General features: G+C 42.6%; 1 protein-coding gene across 1 annotated transcript in view; it reads right to left on the bottom strand.

Moving 5' to 3' along the window:
* Positions 1-2835: 2835 nt before the first annotated feature.
* PGM5 (phosphoglucomutase 5) overlaps positions 2836-20567 on the bottom strand; it is a 186644-nt gene continuing 168912 nt past the window's right edge. The window contains exon 11 of the mRNA XM_023213229.2: positions 2836-4323. Coding sequence (XP_023068997.2) covers positions 4234-4323 — 90 coding nt within the window. The 3' untranslated portion in view covers positions 2836-4233. The remainder of the gene's footprint in view (positions 4324-20567) is intronic.

Here is a 20567-nt window from a genome sequence, read left to right as displayed (position 1 = left end):
TTCTGTAAGCTCTGCTGCTTCAGATAATCTCTTGCTGTTTGTAACTGTCAAAGGGCCAAAGACTGATTTACTGGCAGTTACATTATTTCCAAAGGCACACAGTTTCTCAGACCCTTCTATACTCAGGGATGGGAAGCTCCTTAAGACAGGTGTCTGGGATTTCAGTGTCCACATATTTTGAGAGTATCCAGTGCGTGATCCAGCAACGGAATGGAGTCACACAGTTATATCATTACCAGCTCCTACAGATGCTTTTCAAATTCCCCACACCCATATGAATGTCAAAGTAAATCCCATGCCTTACACTGATCCATGGGACTGTGTATCAAGCTGAGACTTCCTGTGCAGAAAGCCTGCATGTCACATGCAAGCCCTTCTGCCTATAATGTCATGCAACACAATTTGTCCTGCAAATACTGTGGATGTATACTGCACTCAGATCAGTACAAGTTGATAAACGATCTCATTTTAATAATGACTGCCTATCTATTTTCAAGGACATTTAATAAACTCAAGATTCCTGGGTGACACAAAACAAATTTTTCTTCTGGGGGACTGGCTGACGCCTGGAAGGATATTTAGCGTGTTTGTTTTCCTGCTACTGCCACTAAATGCCTCTCTGGCAAATACACACACATTTCCAAACACCTGCCCTGGTTGAAAACCAGCATGTGATGTATCGTGTTGCTTGCCATTTTTCTGCTTGCACATGGTGTAATGAGTGAACCCCTCTGTAATAGCAGATCACCAGAGTTGCCCTGGCAGTTGCCACACTCTATCCATAGTTTCCTGTATGATTAACTCTTGCAGTTCCCATGGAATTTTGGACCTTTAAAGTCATTTACTCTGTTTTTTTTTTGAGACGGAGTCTCACATTGTCACCTGGGCTGAAGTGCAATGGCACCATCTTGGCTCACTGCTGCCTCCCGGGTTTGTGCGATTCTCCTGCCTCAGCCTCCCGAATAGCTGGGATTACAGGCATACACCACCATACCCGGCTATTTTTTTTTTTTTTTGTATTTTTAGTAGAGACGGGGTTTCACTATGTTGGCCAGACTGGTCTCAAACTCCTGACCTTGTGATCTGCCTGCCTCGGCTCCCAAAATGATGGGATTAGAGGCGTGAGCCACTGCACCCGGCCAAGTCATTTACTCTTAAAGATCAGTGACTACAACTCCTTTTTTTTTTAGATAGAGTCTTGCTCTGTTGCCCAAGCTTGGAGTACACGCTGTTCCATCTCAGCTCATGGCAACCTCCACCTACTGAGCTCAAGCTATTAGCCTGCCTCAGCCTCCTGGGTAGCTGGGATTACAAGCATGCACCACCACATCTGGCTAATTTTTGTATTTTTGGTAGAGACAGTGTTTCACTATTTTGGCCAGGATGGTCTCAAACTCCTGACCTCAAGTGATCCACCCACCTCGGCCTCCCAAAGTGCTGGGATAACAGGTGTGAGCCACCATGCCCGACCTAGAGCTTCATCTTTAAGAACATAAAGAACATTATATGGGAAACAGTGACTTCCTGCCTCTCTCCTCTCCTGAGAATTAGGCAAGAGAACATACACATATAGTTTGGCAAGAGAAGTTTGGATTTCATGTAAGGCAGAAATAATATCTTGGCGATGTGAATCAGAGCAGGTTCCAGAGAGTGACTGTGTCCTAGACCCGCCAAAAGACCTTCCCTTGACAACATAGCTGAAAAAAACTCTGTAAAAATAGGCAGCTACGCAGCTGCTTTTTCTGGTGGCTGGGCCCAAGGCTTTGCTCTGCCTGACATTCACAACCCTGTGCCCGCTTCAACCCCATGCATCAAGCCACCTCCTCAGGAGACCCCAAGCAAGTCTCCTCTCCAGCCATCCTAACCCTCAATTCCTAGTCTGTCTTCTGACTTCACTCACCCTTGATGAAATTCTACAAATGCTTACACATCCCAAGAAACTCTACTGTTTGGGAAACCACTCTCACGCCACCATCTCCGAGTCTATTGCCTCTCTCTGTGTAGTCCCACAGCACATTGTTTGTGCCTCTTGAAACATTTTTATCTGATTATTTGTATATGTTTGTCATAGCCTCCTGTTCCCAAATTATAAGCTCATAAGATCAGGAATAATGTTTTATCCATTTCTCTGCCCCATCTAAAACAGAACCCTGCCTAGATGAGTTACTCAATCAATGTTCACTGAATGAATGAATGAGTGAATGAATGAACAGATGGATGGATGAATGGATGGACTGCTGGGTAAATATATATTTGGGCTACTGGCCACACATGACTCCATATCAAAACAAAGAAATATAATTTTTATGCAAGGACTAATTTACATTTGAACTTACAAGTTAGAGATCATTAAAAGTTCGGCAACTTGAGAAAATAAATAAGTATTTTCTTACCTAGAGCTGATACACCTAAGAATACATCTGAGTGTCCTGACTAACACATCCGTGATTAATGAACACATGGATGGCTAGCATGGACGTCCACTCATGAGACAAGACCCTGAGAACCAAGGCTATGGAATTTTATTCCATTGGTGATCAATCTTGAAATGGTTTTTTTTGTTTTAGAATCTCAGCTCAAAGTCACCTTCCTATTATTCTGAAATGAAGACAGTTACAGTGGAGGTCTAGATGCCATTTCAGCTTCTGCTGACTCCCAAAGGCAGTTTTGAGTAACTTACCTTTTCTGTTCCATTTAATACATATCTCTTGTCATAATAGTGAAAAACTGCTTTTGCAGTTTTTCTGAAGGGCAGATTTATCAGGATAGGTGACCAGTACTGGAGTTTATCAAATGGCAAAACAAACAAATAAGTAAAAACTCACAATCTTTGGATAAGGTTGAAATTAGGAATTTCTTTTTTATTGGCCACTAAATGTCCTAGCAAGTTTCTGACAGAAGCATAGACAGAAAATGGAAACAAATACCTTACTGGGAATGTTTCCTTGCTTGCACTAACCTTGACTACAGCAATAATGCATTGCTCAACAGTCAAAGTGCACCAGGTCATCTCCGCAAATGGCAGGATAAGTGACTGTGCCGTTCCCAAAGAAGCAAAACAGATGCAAACAGGTCCCACGTGTGTCCTGGCTGAGTACAGAGGAGGCTGCTGGAGCTGCAGTACCCTTTTCCCAAGCAAGAAAAGCCAGCTGTGACCCCCTGCTTGCCGGCAGGGGTCCCCACCCTCCCCTCCATCATCCGGCCCATAGCTGTACCACCAATTACATTTTCTTCCAGCATCCACTTCATTTCCTACTGTTACAGCATTTCATCCTCTCCTTTTGCAGCTATTACAAATAAGATCAGAACCGTGTCCAAACAAGTGCATTAAGATAGGCCCCTATTGGCAAAGTCAAAGAGCTCTCACACATGGTGGTCTTTTTGTCTTCTCAAGAGGAACTTGTATAAACCCCTGTACCAACATACTTGATGTAATCAAGGAAGGGTTCCCCCCAACTGTAAGCATTTAATTGCAGAGTCTTGTCAAGAAACTTCTTCCCACCTTTACAACTGAATGGCTGAATGTGAAAGAAGGTATCCAGCTTAATAGCTAAAATAATATTATTTACAAAATAAGAGAGGAAAACACCTATTGATAGATTTTGTTGGAAGTGTGCCATTGTGATTTGTAGAAAGCTTCAGAAGATGTGAGAGAAGGTGGTACAGGGATGTTGGGGATGGATGGGGGAGGCAGGGTCATCAGGTGGGTGGTAGGAGTGACGTGGGCTGTTGGGAGTTCTATAATAAAACCTTCCCCCATTGTAGACCTGACATAGGATGAAAAGCTAAACCCTTCTCCATACTGGGAGTGTTTCCTTCTGCCTGCCCAGGGGCACCTGGGAATTAGGGTCAACTTAATTCTGGCACTGTTCTCTCTTGTGATTTTAGAACATTTTCTCGCTTGGCACCAATGATGCACAGATGTTGTGATTAACAGCTGCCTAGGCCAGTCATTGTCAAAAGGGGAGGTTCCTTTGTGTGATGAAATGTAGATATCAAATGATTGTACAGCTTTAACAGACAGCTAAAGGCCCTGTTGCATTTGAAGGAATGGGACAAAACCAAAACCAAATGGAATTTTTTTCTTTTCCCACCCACCCTCTGTCCCCCAAAAGCAAAATATATTTTGTTTTTCCAAAGTCATAAGAGGCACAAACAGGTAGCAAGAAGGCATCAGTGAAGCATCTCCCGCTGAGCACTCTCTTTGGCCCTGGTGAGTGATCTTTCCTCTACTCAGGTGATGACAGTAGGTCCCCTCCGGCCAGTTCTCTCATGAATCTGGGATATTTTCAGTGCAATGGCTATGAGAGGGCTCAACACTGCCTGCAAAAGGAAAACGAAAGTCTGTGAACAACTCAAGTCAGTTACATTTTGGGGCATCTGGTACATTTCTATGATAAGCATCTGGACTTAGATTCCAATTCACTGTTTACAGGCAGAGTCTGCATGGGCAGGACATCTGTCCTCTCTCAACCTTTGCTTCCTCCCCCACCAATGGAAGTTGGAATGGGCGGGGCAGGAGAGTAGGGGGAGAAGGTGATCTCCAAAGTCTTAACCAGCTTCAAAAGAAATTTATTTATAATAGGAAAATGTACAGCCCAACAACCAGACATGAGAGCACTGTATGAAGACAGCATTGTGAATTAAGGGAGTTCAGAAAACTCCCAGTCTTCTGCTGCTACACCCTCATCCTCACTACACACACACACACACAGACACACGAGAATAAAAGCTCATTCTTTATCCTAGGGCCATGGATTTAAAGAACCTACAATCCTGATGTTTCTGAAATGACAGACCAATTCATTGGCCAATGTTGCAGAAATAACTGATCATGCCTTCCCATCACATAACACTGGGCTTATGAGGCACCTCAGTGGGTTCCCTGGAGGCAGTGGGCATGCTTTAGAAGCCTGAGGAATAGAAGATGGCCGAATAGGAACAGCTCCAGTCTCCATCTCCCAGCGCGAGCGACACAGAAGACCGGTGATTTCTGCATTTTCAACTGAGGTACTGGGGTCATCTCACTCGGGAGTGCCGGACAACCCGTGCGGGTCAGCTGCTGCAGCCCGACCAGCGAGAGCTGAAGCAGGGCGAGGCATCGCCTCACCTGGGAAGCGCCAGGGGGAAGGGAGTCCCTTTTCCTAGCCAGGGGAACTGAGACACACAACACCTGGAAAATCGGGTAACTTCCACCCCAATACTGCGCTATAACACCGGCACACTGGAGAATATATCCCACACCTGGCCAGGAGGGTCCCACGCCCACGGAGCCTCCCTCCTTGCTAACACAGCAGTCTGCGGCAATCTAACGGCAAGGCAGCAGCGAGGCTGGGGGAGGGGCGCCCGCCATCGCTGAGGCTTAAGTAGGTAAATAAAGCCACTGGGAAGCTTGACCTGGGTGGAGCTCACAGCAGCTCAAGGAAACCTGCCTGTCTCTGTAGACTCCGCCTCTGGGGACAGGGCTCAGCTAAAGGTGCAGAAGCCTGTGCAAACGCGAACGACTCTGTCTGACAGCTTTGAAGAGAGAAGTGGATCTCCCAACACGGAGGTTGAGATCTGAGAAGGGGCAATCTGCCTGCTCAAGTGGGTTCCTGACCCCTGAGTAGCCTAACTGGGAGATATCTCCCACTAGGGGCAGTCTGACACCCCACACCTCACAGGGTGGAGTACACCCCTGAGAGGAAGCTTCCAAAGCAAGAATCAGACAGGTGCACTCGCTGTTCAGCAATATTCTGTCTTCTGCAACCTCTGCTGCTGATACCCAGGCAAACAGGGTCTGGAGTGGACCTCAAGCAATCTCCAACAGACCTATAGCTGAGGGTCCTGACTGTCAGAAGGAAAACTATCAAACAGGAAGGTCACCTATACCAAAACCCCATCAGTACGTCACCATCATCAAAGACCAGAGACAGATAAAACCACAAAGATGGGGAAAAAGCAGGGCAGAAAAGCTGGAAATTCAAAAACTAAGAGCGCATCTCCTCCTGCAAAGGAGCACAGCCCATCGCCAACAACGGATCAAAGCTGGTCAGAGAATGATTTTGATGAGATGAGAGAAGAAGGCTTCAGTCCATCAAACCTCTCAGAGCTAAAGGAGGAATTACGTACCCAGCGCAAAGAAACTAAAAATCTTGAAAAAAAGAGTGGAAGAATTGACAGCTAGACTAATTAATGCAGAGAAGGTCATAAACGAAATGACAGAGATGAAAACCATGACACGAGAAATACGTGACAAATGCACAAGCTTCAGTGACCGACTCGATCAACTGGAAGAAAGAGTATCAGCGATGGAGGATCAAATGAATGAAATGAAGCGAGAAGAGAAACCAAAAGAAAAAAGAAGAAAAAGAAATGAACAAAGCCTGCAAGAAGTATGGGATTATGTAAAAAGACCAAATCTACGTCTGATTGGGGTGCCTGAAAGTGAGGGGGAAAATGGAACCAAATTGGAAAACACTCTACAGGATATCATCCAGGAGAACTTCCCCAACCTAGCAGGGCAGGCCAACATTCAAATTCAGGAAATACAGAGAACGCCACAAAGATACTCCTCCAGAAGAGCAACTCCAAGACACATAATTGCCAGATTCACCAAAGTTGAAATGAAGGAAAAAATCTTAAGGGCAGCCAGAGAGAAAGGTCGGGTTACCCACAAAGGGAAGCCCATCAGGCTGACAGCAGATCTCTCGGCAGAAACTCTACAAGCCAGAAGAGAGTGGGGGCCAATATTCAACGTTCTTAAAGAAAAGAATTTTAAACCCAGAATTTCATATCCAGCCAAACTAAGTTTCATCAGTGAAGGAGAAATAAAATTCTTTACAGATAAGCAAATGCTTAGAGATTTTGTCACCACCAGGCCTGCCTTACAAGAGACCCTGAAGGAAGCCCTAAACATGGAAAGGAACAACAGGTACCAGCCATTGCAAAAACATGCCAAAATGTAAAGACCATTGAGGCTAGGAAGAAACTGCATCAACTAATGAGCAAAATAACCAGTTAATATCACAATGGCAGGATCAAGTTCACACATAACAATATTAACCTTAAATGTAAATGGACTAAATGCTCCAATTAAAAGACACAGACTGGCAAACTGGATAAAGAGTCAAGACCCATCAGTCTGCTGTCTTCAGGAGACCCATCTCACATGCAGAGACATACATAGGCTCAAAATAAAGGGATGGAGGAAGATCTACCAAGCAAATGGAGAACAAAAAAAAGCAGGGGTTGCAATCCTAGTCTCAGATAAAACAGACTTTAAACCATCAAAGATCAAAAGAGACAAAGAAGGCCATTACATAATGGTAAAGGGATCAATTCAACAGGAAGAGCTAACTATCCTAAATATATATGCACCCAATACAGGAGCACCCAGATTCATAAAGCAAGTCCTTAGAGACTTACAAAGAGACTTAGACTCCCATACAATAATAATGGGAGACTTCAACACTCCACTGTCAACATTAGACAGATCATTGAGACAGAAAGTTAACAAGGATATCCAGGAATTGAACTCATCTCTGCACCAAGCGGACCTAATAGACATCTATAGAACTCTCCACCCCAAGTCAACAGAATATACATTCTTCTCAGCACCACATCACACTTATTCCAAAATTGACCACATAATTGGAAGTAAAGCACTCCTCAGCAAATGTAAAAGAACAGAAATTATAACAAACTGTCTCTCAGACCACAGTGCAATCGAACTAGAACTCAGGACTAAGAAACTCAATCAAAACCGCTCAACTACATGGAAACTGAACAACCTGCTCCTGAATGACTACTGGGTACATAACGAAATGAAAGCAGAAATAAAGATGTTCTTTGAAACCAATGAGAACAAAGATACAACATACGAGAATCTCTGGGACACATTTAAAGCAGTGTGTAGAGGGAAATTTATAGCACTAAGTGTCCACAAGAGAAAGCAGGAAAGATCTAAAATTAACACTCTAACATCACAATTAAACGAACTAGAGAGGCAAGAGCAAACACATTCAAAACCTAGCAGAAGGCAAGAAATAACTAAGATCAGAGCAGAACTGAAGGAGATAGAGACACAAAAAACCCTCCAAAAAATCAATGAATCCAGGAGTTGGTTTTTTTGAAAAGATCAACAAAATTGACAGACCGCTAGCAAGGCTAATAAAGAAGAAAAGAGAGAGGAATCAAATAGACGCAATAAAAAATGATAAAGGAGATATCACCACCGACCCCACAGAAATACAAACTACCATCAGAGAATACTATAAACACCTCTACGCAAATCAACTAGAAAATCTAGAAGAAATGGATAATTTCCTGGACACGTACACTCTCCCAAGACTAAACCAGGAAGAAGTTGAATCCCTGAATAGACCAATAGCAGGCTCTGAAATTGAGGCAATAATTAATAGCCTACCCACCAAAAAAAGCCCAGGACCAGATGGATTCACAGCTGAATTCTACCAGAGGTACAAGGAGGAGCTGATACCATTCCTTCTGAAACTATTCCAATCAATAGAAAAAGAGGGAATCCTCCCTAACTCATTTTATGAGGCCAACATCATCCTGATACCAAAGCCTGGCAGAGACACAACAAAAAAAGAGAATTTTAGACCAATCTCCCTGATGAACATCGATGCAAAAATCCTCAATAAAATACTGGCAAACCGGATTCAGCAGCACATCAAAAAGCTTATCCACCATGATCAAGTGGGCTTCATCCCTGGGATGCAAGGCTGGTTCAACATTCGCAAATCAATCAACGTAATCCAGCATATCAACAGAACCAAAGACAAGAACCACATGATTATCTCAATAGATGCAGAAAAGGCTTTTGACAAAATTCAACAGCCCTTCATGCTAAAAACGCTCAACAAATTCGGTATTGATGGAACGTACCTCAAAATAATAAGAGCTATTTATGACAAACCCACAGCTAATATCATACTGAATGGGCAAAAACTGGAAAAGTTCCCTTTGAAAACTGGCACAAGACAGGGATGCCCTCTCTCACCACTCCTATTCAACATAGTGTTGGAAGTTCTGGCTAGGGCAATCAGGCAAGAGAAAGAAATCAAGGGTATTCAGTTAGGAAAAGAAGAAGTCAAATTGTCCCTGTTTGCAGATGACATGATTGTATATTTAGAAAACCCCATCGTCTCAGCCCAAAATCTTCTTCAGCTGATAAGCAACTTCAGCAAAGTCTCAGGATACAAAATTAATGTGCAAAAATCACAAGCATTCTTATACACCAGTAACAGACAAGCAGAGAGCCAAATCAGGAATGAACTTCCATTCACAATTGCTTCAAAGAGAATAAAATACCTAGGAATCCAACTTACAAGGGATGTAAAGGACCTCTTCAAGGAGAACTACAAACCACTGCTCAGTGAAATCAAAGAGGACACAAACAAATGGAAGAACATACCATGCTCATGGATAGGAAGAATCAATATTGTGAAAATGGCCATACTGCCCAAGGTTATTTATAGATTCAATGCCATCCCCATCAAGCTACCAATGAGTTTCTTCACGGAATTGGAAAAAACTGCTTTAAAGTTCATATGGAACCAAAAAAGAGCCCGCATTGCCAAGACAATCCTAAGTCAAAAGGACAAAGCCGGAGGCGTCACGCTACCTGACTTCAAACTATACTACAAGGCTACAGTAACCAAAACAGCATGGTACTGGTACCAAAACAGAGATATAGACCAATGGAACAGAACGGAGTCCTCAGAAATAATGCCACACATCTACAACCATCTGGTCTTTGACAAACCTGACAAAAACAAGAAATGGGGAAAGGATTCCCTATTTAATAAATGGTGCTGGGAAAATTGGCTAGCCATAAGTAGAAAGCTGAAACTGGATCCTTTCCTTACTCCTTATACGAAGATTAATTCAAGATGGATTAGAGACTTAAATGTTAGACCTAATACCATAAAAACCCTAGAAGAAAATCTAGGTAGTACCATTCAGGACATAGGCATGGGCAAGGACTTCATGTCTAAAACACCAAAAGCAACGGCAGCAAAAGCCAAAATTGACAAATGGGATCTCATTAAACTAAAGAGCTTCTGCACAGCAAAAGAAACTACCATCAGAGTGAACAGGCAACCTACAGAATGGGAGAACATTTTTGCAATCTACTCATCTGACAAAGGGCTAATTTCCAGAATCTACAAAGAACTCAAACAAATATACAAGAAAAAAACAAACAACCCCATCCAAAAGTGGGGAAAGGATATGAACAGACATTTCTCAAAAGAAGACATTCATACAGCCAACAGACACATGAAAAAATGCTCATCATCACTCGCCATCAGAGAAATGCAAATCAAAACCACAATGAGATACCATCTCACACCAGTTAGAATGGCAATCATTAAAAAATCAGGAAACAACAGGTGTTGGAGAGGATGTGGAGAAATAGGAACACTTTTACACTGTTGGTGGGATTGTAAACTAGTTCAACCATTATGGAAATCAGTATGGCGATTCCTCAAGGATCTAGAACTAGATGTACCATATGACCCAGCCATCCCACTACTGGGTATATATCCAAAGGATTATAAATTATTCTACTACAAAGACACATGCACACGTATGTTTATTGCGGCACTATTCACAATAGCAAAGACTTGGAATCAACCCAAATGTCCATCAGTGACAGACTGGATTAAGAAAATGTGGCACATATACACCATGGAATACCATGCAGCCATAAAAAAGGATGAGTTTGCGTCCTTTGTAGGGACATGGATGCAGCTGGAAACCATCATTCTTAGCAAACTATCACAAGAAGAGAAAACCAAACACCGCATGTTCTCACTCATAGGTGGGAACTGAACAATGAGCTCACTTGGACTCGGGAAGGGGAACATCACACAATGGGGCCTGTCATGGGGAGGGGGAGGGGGGAGGGATTGCATTGGGGAGTTATACCTGATATAAACGATGAATTGATGGGTGCTGACGAGTTGATGGGTGCAGCACACCAACATGGCACATGTATACATATGTAACAAACCTGCACGTTATGCACATGTACCCTAGAACTTAAAGTATAATAATAAAAAAAAAAGAATCCTGAGGAATAGGTTCCTGGGAAGGTGAAGGACATGAGGAGGAGGAAGACTCATTTCTTTCTTATTGTTTCATGGGATTGAGGCATTGTTTTCTGAGGTGTGGAGCGTGCAACACTCACGATTTTCAGTGGTGTGTGGATATGGTATTGCTAATAAAACAGTGAGAAAATCAGTCTATTTTCCATTCCTCTTCAATCCTTCTGATTTCATCAAGGAGAAACTCTGTTTGCTGCCAACCTTTAACACTTTAACCAAGATAGTGCATGCCTCAGGCAAGAGTTACCCAGCTAGAAGGTAAAGTCACTGCATGTTTTTATTGAATTCATGTTCATGATGTGCTTATATTTATCAAGTGGGATTATTTTTTCCATGTAGAGTATTTTTTATAATAAATAAGTAGATTGAGGTGAAAACAAAGCGTGTCAATTTAAAGACAAATATTGGCCATGCGTGGTGGCTCACGTCTGTAATCCCAATACTTGGGAAGGCTGAGGTGGAGGATCACTTGAGCCAGGAGTTTAATACCAGCCTAAGCAACATAGACCCCATCTCTACAAAAGACAAAAATCACCTGAGTGCGGTGGTGTGTGCCTGTAGTCCTAGCTACTCGATAGGCTGAGATGGGAGGATGGATTGAGCCCAGAAGTTCAAGATTACAATGAACTATGATTGTATAACTGCATTCCAACCTGGGTGACAAAGTGAGACCATGCCTGTCTCTAAAAAGAAAAAATAAAAATAAAATAAAAAATAAAGACACATACTAATATAGAGATACTGATCGAAAAGAAGTTTGGGTAACACTAGGATAAGGGAAGAAACAAAAATTCTGTAATTCAGGAAAATAAAGCTTGCATTTTGGGAGGGGAAAAGGAATTCAGTTCCTTGTGGGCCCTAACCTATTCCCATGCATGAAGGGAGTACACACATTCCAATCCACACAACAAGAACACAAGAAAATGCACAAGGTACAAGACAGCACAAGCAGTCCGTTGTGTCCTGAGTGGCATATAGATACAGAAGAATCCTGAGAGATGTGAGCCAGCCTTGTTGGGAGGGACCTAAATGCTAGGGTGAGGTGTAAGGATTTAATTCATTAGGCAAGGGGAGGCATTGAAGTGTTTTGGGCTGGAAGGTGACATCAGAGCTGTGCTTTGAAAATATTGATCTGGCAGCAATTTATGGTTACAAGTATTAAATTATCTTACTCTATGAAGATGGCTAGATGGACAAGCTCACATAGACTCCTGGAAGCTGGAAGAAAAATAAAAATCTAGAACACAGGAAAGTGGCACTTTCCTCTGGTTCCATGTTGATCATCTTGATTCGTAAAAACAGAAGGGATTCTTCTCCTCTTAATAACCCAGTTGGTGCCCAGAAACATTTTATACTGGCACATTTTGCCAGGACATATCCCATGTGATGCCAAGATAGAGGGATCTCTATTCTTTAGGAGCAAAGTGCCCATTTTGTACAGAAATTCAATTTTTAGCTCTGCTCCTCTTCTTGTCTTCTCTTCCCTCTTTCCTGCTCCCCCTTTTTGGTTATGTAATTCTTCATTAACACCTATCAAAGAAGTTAAACTCAGACAGAAAGAGAGTGAAGTTACACTTAATCACTTTAGCTGAGGTTTTAGAGGGCAAATAAAGATAAACATATACTATGCTATTATTTTAAGAAAATGCAATGGAAATGAATTTGAAACTTACAGAACTAAAGGATTAAAACATACTCGGTTTTACATCACTGTAAATTTCAAGATTTTTTGACTCCACATCTTTAAGTGGTGGTACCTTTTGGCAAAAGGGTGGGGAAGCAAGTTTTAACAAATACTGTAAACACCAGAGAAGTTCTCCTTACTGATCTCCACTTAACTCTACAAACTAACACATGCTTTCCACTTCAGTAAAACATCCTGACTCACATCTATAGTTCACTAGATGTCCGTGACCAATAGATTACTCTCTAATATGCTCACCAACTTCTACCTTCAGCAGTTGAGTTCTGTGTTTATCAGGAGTCAGTTAAGTTTGTTCCCAATATGTTAATGCCTATTATACTAATTATTGAGACTACGCATTTAATTATATGTAAACCAATGAAATGTGAATGCAAATAAGATGACTTTTTTTCCTATGAAAATTAAGTTGAGTGTTTTGCAAAGAACAGATAATGGTGATTAGCTAATCCTGTCAAATTAGATGTGGGTGAGACACTACAAAATATTGGGGAGAAATTTTTAAATTATAGAAGAATTATTTTTTCAGGTTGCTTCACAATTGTCACTAAGTTCCTATTGTAATATAAAGGAATCAAAGACAGATATTATAGATGATGAATTATGAGTGGGAATCTTTTGAAGAAAGAGGATTACAATGGCAAACAGTGTGCTCATATTAAAGAAAAGGTCTTGGACCAAAATCAAAACTTTGGCAAATGCATGTACACTCATATGTTTTATGATAAAAATGTAATAGGATATCTGTGTGTATAGTGGACGTACTTAACTCTCTTTCTGGATTCATCGACCAAGCACTTGTCCCTTCTGTTCATGTCAGAGAAGAGAGCTTCTGTGGTACTTATGCAAGCTGAAGGGAAGAAGATGCCACATGAGGAAACCCCTGAACATGAGGATTTCCATCCTGAGCCAAGAGCCCTGGGCAAATCTGGCACAGATGCCGTGGAGTCATCTGCCTTCAGGGAAATATGAGTGTTTGGGAAGAAGCACATCAATGATAACTACCTCACTGATGTTCAGTCTTTTCAGCCATTTTCCAGGAACCACACAACTTCTTTAGATTTTGTATGATCCTAGGAAGGCCTGGGAAGAAGTCCCTAAAAATACCCAAGATTGAATTTTTTGCCAGCTTTGTGGAAAGGAAACTTCAAGTTAAGCTCCCATTTTTAAGACGAATGAACTAATTTATTTTTTCTTCCCTGAGTGTATAAATTAAATAGTCATGTGTCACTTATAATGGGGACACGTTCTGAGAAATGCATCGTTAGGCAATTTCATCCTTATGCAAACATTATAGAGTGTACTTACACAAACCTAGATGATATGTATATTTTTATTTATATATTGTTTTTCATATGGGAAACTAAATGTCCCAGCACCATCGCTAAATATCAATTATTTCCCCTACTTGATTCACAATGTCAATATCAAGTGCCATGTATCAGGTTTCTATACATGCTCCATTTCAATACTATGGGGCCACCATGGAATATGTAGTCTGTTGCTGACAGAGACATCACTACACCATGTATGATGGTATATATGTGCTAGAATGAGTGGCCACATCATGAGGGAGGGCAGAAACTTTCTCTTATTCATTGCTAAGAAAAGTATCTACTGCTTACGAGATACTCAATACATCTTTGTGGAGTAAATGAATGATATATTTGATGAAAAGATGATGTGGGCATTCCTGGAGGACACTGTGTACATGTGGGAGGGTCAGCAGTACTGGGATTTTACTCGTGTTTTTCTTTAGAAATCACACCTCTGATACATGTAAGCCCCAGACACTTCTCTCATATCATCAACCATGCCTCATAGGGGGCAGGAGTTAATTTTCCTGAGGCAACTGGACAGGCCATTGGAATGAGGAGCAAAAAGAGGGGTTATGAACTGTGGATGTGAGTTTTCTAACATGGAGCTGGAAGCACAGAATTTCAAAAGCAGAGAGGAATGTGGATTGGTTTCGTTTGATTTCTTCATGGCACAGATGAGGACGCTAAAGCCCAGTGCGACACAGGATTGACCCACGGTCACACATCTGTTTGGTGGCTGAGCTGGGATAAAAGCACAGAGTGGCCTTCTCTACTGCACTTTCCATCATACAGTTCTGCATATAAGACCTGAGAGTGACAAGGATAAAGAGAGAAAGACAATATGCACTGAATGGGTAGGAGCAGGGAAACCGTGGGATCGCCACCCTGTTGAACCAGATGAGTCCCACATCAGATGAGGAGTTGGGTAGGACCGACTAGTCTTCCTCCCTGACCAAAACCAGGCAGACAGTGGGAGAAGAGGTGTTCTCAGTTATGTGGGTTATGTGAATGTCCTGGAAACTCCAAAATGACCCTTTGTGAATAAAGGAAATAAATTAATAGAGACTTTAATAAACTATGTTAGAGTATAGCATTGTTTTTCTAATTCCAGTGTTTTTTAGAGTGCCTAACATATTTTTTCTACAGTCAAGAGTAGGAAGCAGTGATTGCTTATCTTGCTCCAAACCAAGCAGGTCATGCATCCTTTCAAGATGGCATCTTCTGCCACCTTGCAAGGTTTTCTGGATGTTTGCTGTCCACTAACGTGGACAGGCTACAGGGGGAATTGGATCCTCTCTCTATTTAAAGTTTTGACACTATGTTTATCATGAATTTTTTTGACACTGATTTTGATTTTAATTGCACTACAATATTTATCTTGATTACTAAGTATTTTGGCATCCACATCCACTTAAATTTTGCACCCAGTTAACCTCACATTAATCCTAGCCCACATAAATCCTAGATTAGGTTTTAACTTGTTCATACTCCCTGGAAAGGCACAGAGAGTTTCTCTTTTTACTTTCTCTCTCATCTTCTGTTTTGCTTTATGTCATTGTTATAATCCACTTTCATGTAAAATTAGATTCATTTAAAAAAAAAACAAAACCTAACAAACTGAACTTCTTAGCCTGGGACAAGCAATAGACAGGAGGAATGTAAATAATCTGAATGTCAAGACTCAAAGTAAATACTTAACTAATTTTTTGGAGGAAAACAATACCCTAACCAGAATCATAATCACTTAGCAAGCAAGATTTGTCAGAATTTTTGGAGGGAACCTAGTGCTGGGCTGGTCTCTATGAGGAATGCGCATTTGTACAGTCAGGAAAGGAATGGAGTCACGGGTGGAGAGTGAATAGGTGTGGATGACGATAATTACCATAGTTCATCTTTTGGGGCAGTCAGTACAAACCAGAGAATGCAGGTCATCCAACAACAGAAAACACTGACATTCTGGCATCCATAAAATGGAGATTTATAACAAATGCTACTTTCTCCTGATCCCTAGGATCAACTAACAACACTCCCACTTTGTTTAAAACCTGCTAAACCTGAATGCCAGGCTTTCTCTCTGGATTTTATGCAAACATTCATTTTCAGTCAATATGCTGTTTGCATAGTCTAAGGCAGTGGTTCCTAAACTTGAACATGCACCAGTATCCCCTGGTGGGTCTGTTAAAGTGCAAACTGCAGCACCCCTTGTCCTGAGTGTCTGATTCAAGGGGTCTGGGTTGGGGCCCAAGGACTGACATTTCCAACAGCTTCCCAGGATGCTGTTGGTCCAGGAGCCACATTCTGAGGACCACTGCTCTAAGGTATGCTAATTATCGTGCCTGTCAAATGCTTTGCTCCAGCCAAATCCCAGGCTGCATTGTTTGCATCACATGATCCCAACCTTTGGCTGCAGCTGACTGGACCAGAAGTGGCCATCTGATCTACAGGCAGCCAATCCAGAGGCTGGCTAGCAACCTATGATACAGCCTGGGGCAAAAAGTCCACCTAGCCTAGCAGATTATTTGCCTCAGGGATTTGAACTGTAAGTAATGAAAGAACAGACAGTTAGTAGTGGGAACTAAATCACGAGGTTATAATTAATTAACCACGAAGGCATAAGATTCCATGGTAACCCTGGATTATGAGAAAGCAGAGACCATGAGAAAGATGACAAAAAATTATAAGAAAGCAGGGCGAAACCAGGAGAAGAATTAAAAAGAGCAGAAGGAAATAATAAAGGAGTTGGTAGAGAGAAAACAATGGCATGATTCCCAGTGATCTCTAAAGACCCATTACCTCCCACTAGGAAGGCCTGAAGTGGTAACTACTCCAGGTCTAGTCTCTGAGATTTGGCCATGTGACAGACCCCACTCTTGGCTTTCTTGAGCTAACTTAGGTCTTTTTGCACATTAAAATCAAAAATTTTAAGCAAATTAAAATAAAACCACAATTAATAAGATAAACACCCAAAGTGTATTTCTCTTAGATTGTTTTGAGGTATCATCATGGTCCAGTTTTCTACCACCAACTAACCAAAAAGCTTTTTTTCTTATGAAACGTAACATCTTGCAAACCAAAATTAACTTCCTCGCTGTGCCAGTCCATGGTGCCACCTTCTCTTTCCTGCTAGGAGCACATCCCTCTGAGCTCTCCATCTGCTCAGCTGGAAGTATTCCTCCGTGGGTCCTTCTCCCTTTCCTGTACATCCAAGCAGTTGTCAAACGCTCTGATTCTATTTCTCCCCATCTACTTCCTCATTCTCATCCCCACTGTTTCCTTAACACAGTGCCCCACCATCTCCAGCTTGCATGAGTCTGCTATCTGTTCTCAGTCTCATCAGAGAGCTTCCTTTCACAGGAGACTTGTTCATGTGAGCCCCTGATGTAAAAGGCTCAGATGGCTTCACCAAGGCTGTGGTCAGCCCCTCTCAGCCTGGCTGTCAGGCTCTTGACATTTAGATTTCACCCTCTGTGGTAGGCAGAATAATGGTCCCCTAAAGATATCAGGTCCTACTTTCCCAACTCTATAAATATTACCTTATTTGGGGAAAAACAGGGGTTTTGCAGATGTGGTTAAGGAACTTGCAATGAGAACATTATCCTGGATTATTCTGGTAAGCCCTACATGCAATTGAAATTATTCTTATAAGAGAGAGTCAGAGGGAGATCACATGCACCCAGAGAGAGGAGAAGACCATGTGAAGGCGCAGGCAGAGGCAGCAGTGATGTGGCCACAAACCACTGACTTCCTGCAGCCCCCAGAAGCTGCAACAGGTAAGGGAGGCATTCTCTCCTAGGGCCTCCAAAGGGCGTGTAGCCCTGCCCAATCCTTGGTTTCACACTCCTGGCCTCCTGAGCATGAGAGAACACCTTTCTGTTGTTTTCAACCACCCAGTCTGTGTAATCTGTTACAGCAGCCACAGGAAATGAGTACGCCCTTCATCTCTGCTCCTCCTCCCCAGTCCCCTTCCTGTTCCTTCTCCCATCTGCCTGCCCCCATTAAGCTGTGATCTCCCAGTCTGAAGCAGCCCCTGCTCCCACTTTCTCTTTTGTACTTTTTTATGCATTGTTCGAGTTTAGAATGATTTTAAAATCTCACTCTCCCTCAAGGCCTCTTGCATGAAATCTCTGTGAACACCCCTCCCCGACCCAAGTAGGACCTCTCCATTCCCTGGACCCCTCTCTACTCATTCCTGTTTTTTTCTTTTTTTTTTCTTGAATTATAGGAATTTGTTGGGGAGTTTTCTCTTCCTTCACCACACTTCAACTGAAGTCTAAGCTACTGGGAGGTAAAGTTTTCTTAAAAGTCTTTGTTTCCTTCACAATACGTATCTTGCCCGAGGAGATGCTCAAAATAATAATTGGTGGGTTTGGAATATTCTGTCAAAAGTGAGCCATTAGGTGTTGAAGGCGCTGGGGTGATCTACTGAGAAACCACCTTGCTCTTTGTACTCCCTTTATCCAGAAGATTCATCCCGATTTATGAGGAAGAGATGAAGCTAGCCACCCATCCCCCATGTGCCTCCCCATCAATCTGACTGAGGGTCCAGGCCTTTGTGCTCATTACCTGCCTGGGAAGGCTTAATAGGCACTCGGATGGTTCCAGCTGAGCCACTGAATGCTAATGTGAAGAAGGGGCTGGGGTGGTGGGTTAATAATTCCAGAGGTGAAAGAAAAAGAAAGCTGCCCAATCCAGGAATGCGGTGAGGGGAAAAGGATTGTGCATTCTGGAAATGGTGTGAACCTGAGTCTCCTTGGATGCAGTGCCGCCAAAAAGGAAGGGAGGCACTAGGAGGAGGATTGCCTGTGGGTAGTGGCAAGGACCACCAGGAAAAAAACTCTATGCCCATGCCCAAAGCAGCACAGCAGACAGATGGGTGGGGGGTCAACAATCAGAGGTGGCATGGCTGAGTAGCTAGGAACCCCATTGCAATGGCAACCGTAGAGACCCACTCTCTTCCCCAGGGCAGCATGAGGCCTCCTGTGCCTTCCATCCCTCTGGACTGTCTTCGACGATCTGGAAAAGTGGAGGGAGCCCCAAATGATCACTACTGAGCTTCCTATCTATTCAAATTCCTATCTATTTCAAATAGGAAATCATTCCTACCTGTTATGATGATAAACCTGGAGTCACCCTCTGGCTTCATTTCCAATACAACTCAGCGTTGGAGACAGGTTCTGATTACACTGCCCTTCAAATCCTCAACATCCATGCAATGTAACAGAAAGAGCCAAGTACGAGGCTACGTTATAAGAACCCCTGCCCACCAAGATGCCAGGGAGGGGGAGCGGGAATTCATCCCAAGCTCCTCTAGCCCAGCAGGAGTCCTGGCAAAGGTCGGCCTCTTCTGGGAGGCTGTCCCCCAGTCCCTTGTCCTGTGCTCACCTATGGGGGGCACCTTTTCCTAATCTGCACAGAAGTACCCTAAATGCCATTTTACCCTAAAGACTTAATGCTGTGTGTTTACAGTAGCCCAGGTTCTAGGTAACAACGATGACTAGCTATTTTAAATCCATTTTGGAAGCCTACAGAATAGAAATTATCACTGAAAATGAAGTCAAAGACATTTTTGCTAATAAAATTAAATGAAAATACTAAACATTGCAGACATGTTGATCCTTATTATAATACATACAACTCCTATCCTAACTTTAATCCCCTTTTCATGTCATAAACCTACTTGTCTCTCTTGATCCCGAATGGCCCTAAAATTAGCCAAATTAGACAATATGAAAAATGACTATAGATAAATCTGGATTTAGAGCCCAACCCTGCAAGAATCAATCTATCTTCTCAATTTCAGGAAAATAGCCCGTCTCAAAAGTTCTCTTCTGAGGAGGAAAAAAGCTATTCCAAGACAGAAATAGATGAAATACTCCCAAAGAGGCTCATCAAAGCGAAACTAAGCTAGCATTTTGGGAATGCAGTGACCTGCCTGACAGAAACCTGACTGACCAGGGAGGCTTAGCCTCCTTCTCCACCACCCTCCCCGTGTTTGCAATTGATTTGGGACTTTAGGAGGTGAAGGCATTTAGATTGTGAATCCAAAATAAGATAGAAGAGTCATGAAGCTGATTTTTTTTTTTTTGGAGACAGAGTCTCACTCTGTCACCCAGGCTGGAGTGCAGTGGCGTGATCTTGGCTCACTGCAACCTCTGCCTCCTGGGTTCAAGCAACTCTACTGCCTCAGCCTCCTGAGTAGCTGGGATTATAGGTGCACACTACCACACCCAGCTAATTTTTGTATTTTCAGTAAAGACAGGATTTCTCCATGTGGGCCAGGCCGGCCTTGATCTCCAGACCTCAGGTGATCCACCTATCTCGGCCTCCCAAAGTGCTGGGATTACAGGTGTGAGTCACTGTGCCAGGCCTGATATTTTTGTTCAAATGTGAACTCTAATTGGCTCCATGCCCTGTGGGGATGGAGAAAGGGAG

The sequence above is a fragment of the Piliocolobus tephrosceles genome, chromosome 14 (genome assembly GCF_002776525.5).
Source record: "Piliocolobus tephrosceles isolate RC106 chromosome 14, ASM277652v3, whole genome shotgun sequence".
NCBI classification, from domain to species: Eukaryota; Metazoa; Chordata; class Mammalia; order Primates; family Cercopithecidae; genus Piliocolobus; species Piliocolobus tephrosceles.
Note: the sequence above shows the minus strand (reverse complement) of the source record. Positions and strands in the feature narration are given on the sequence as shown.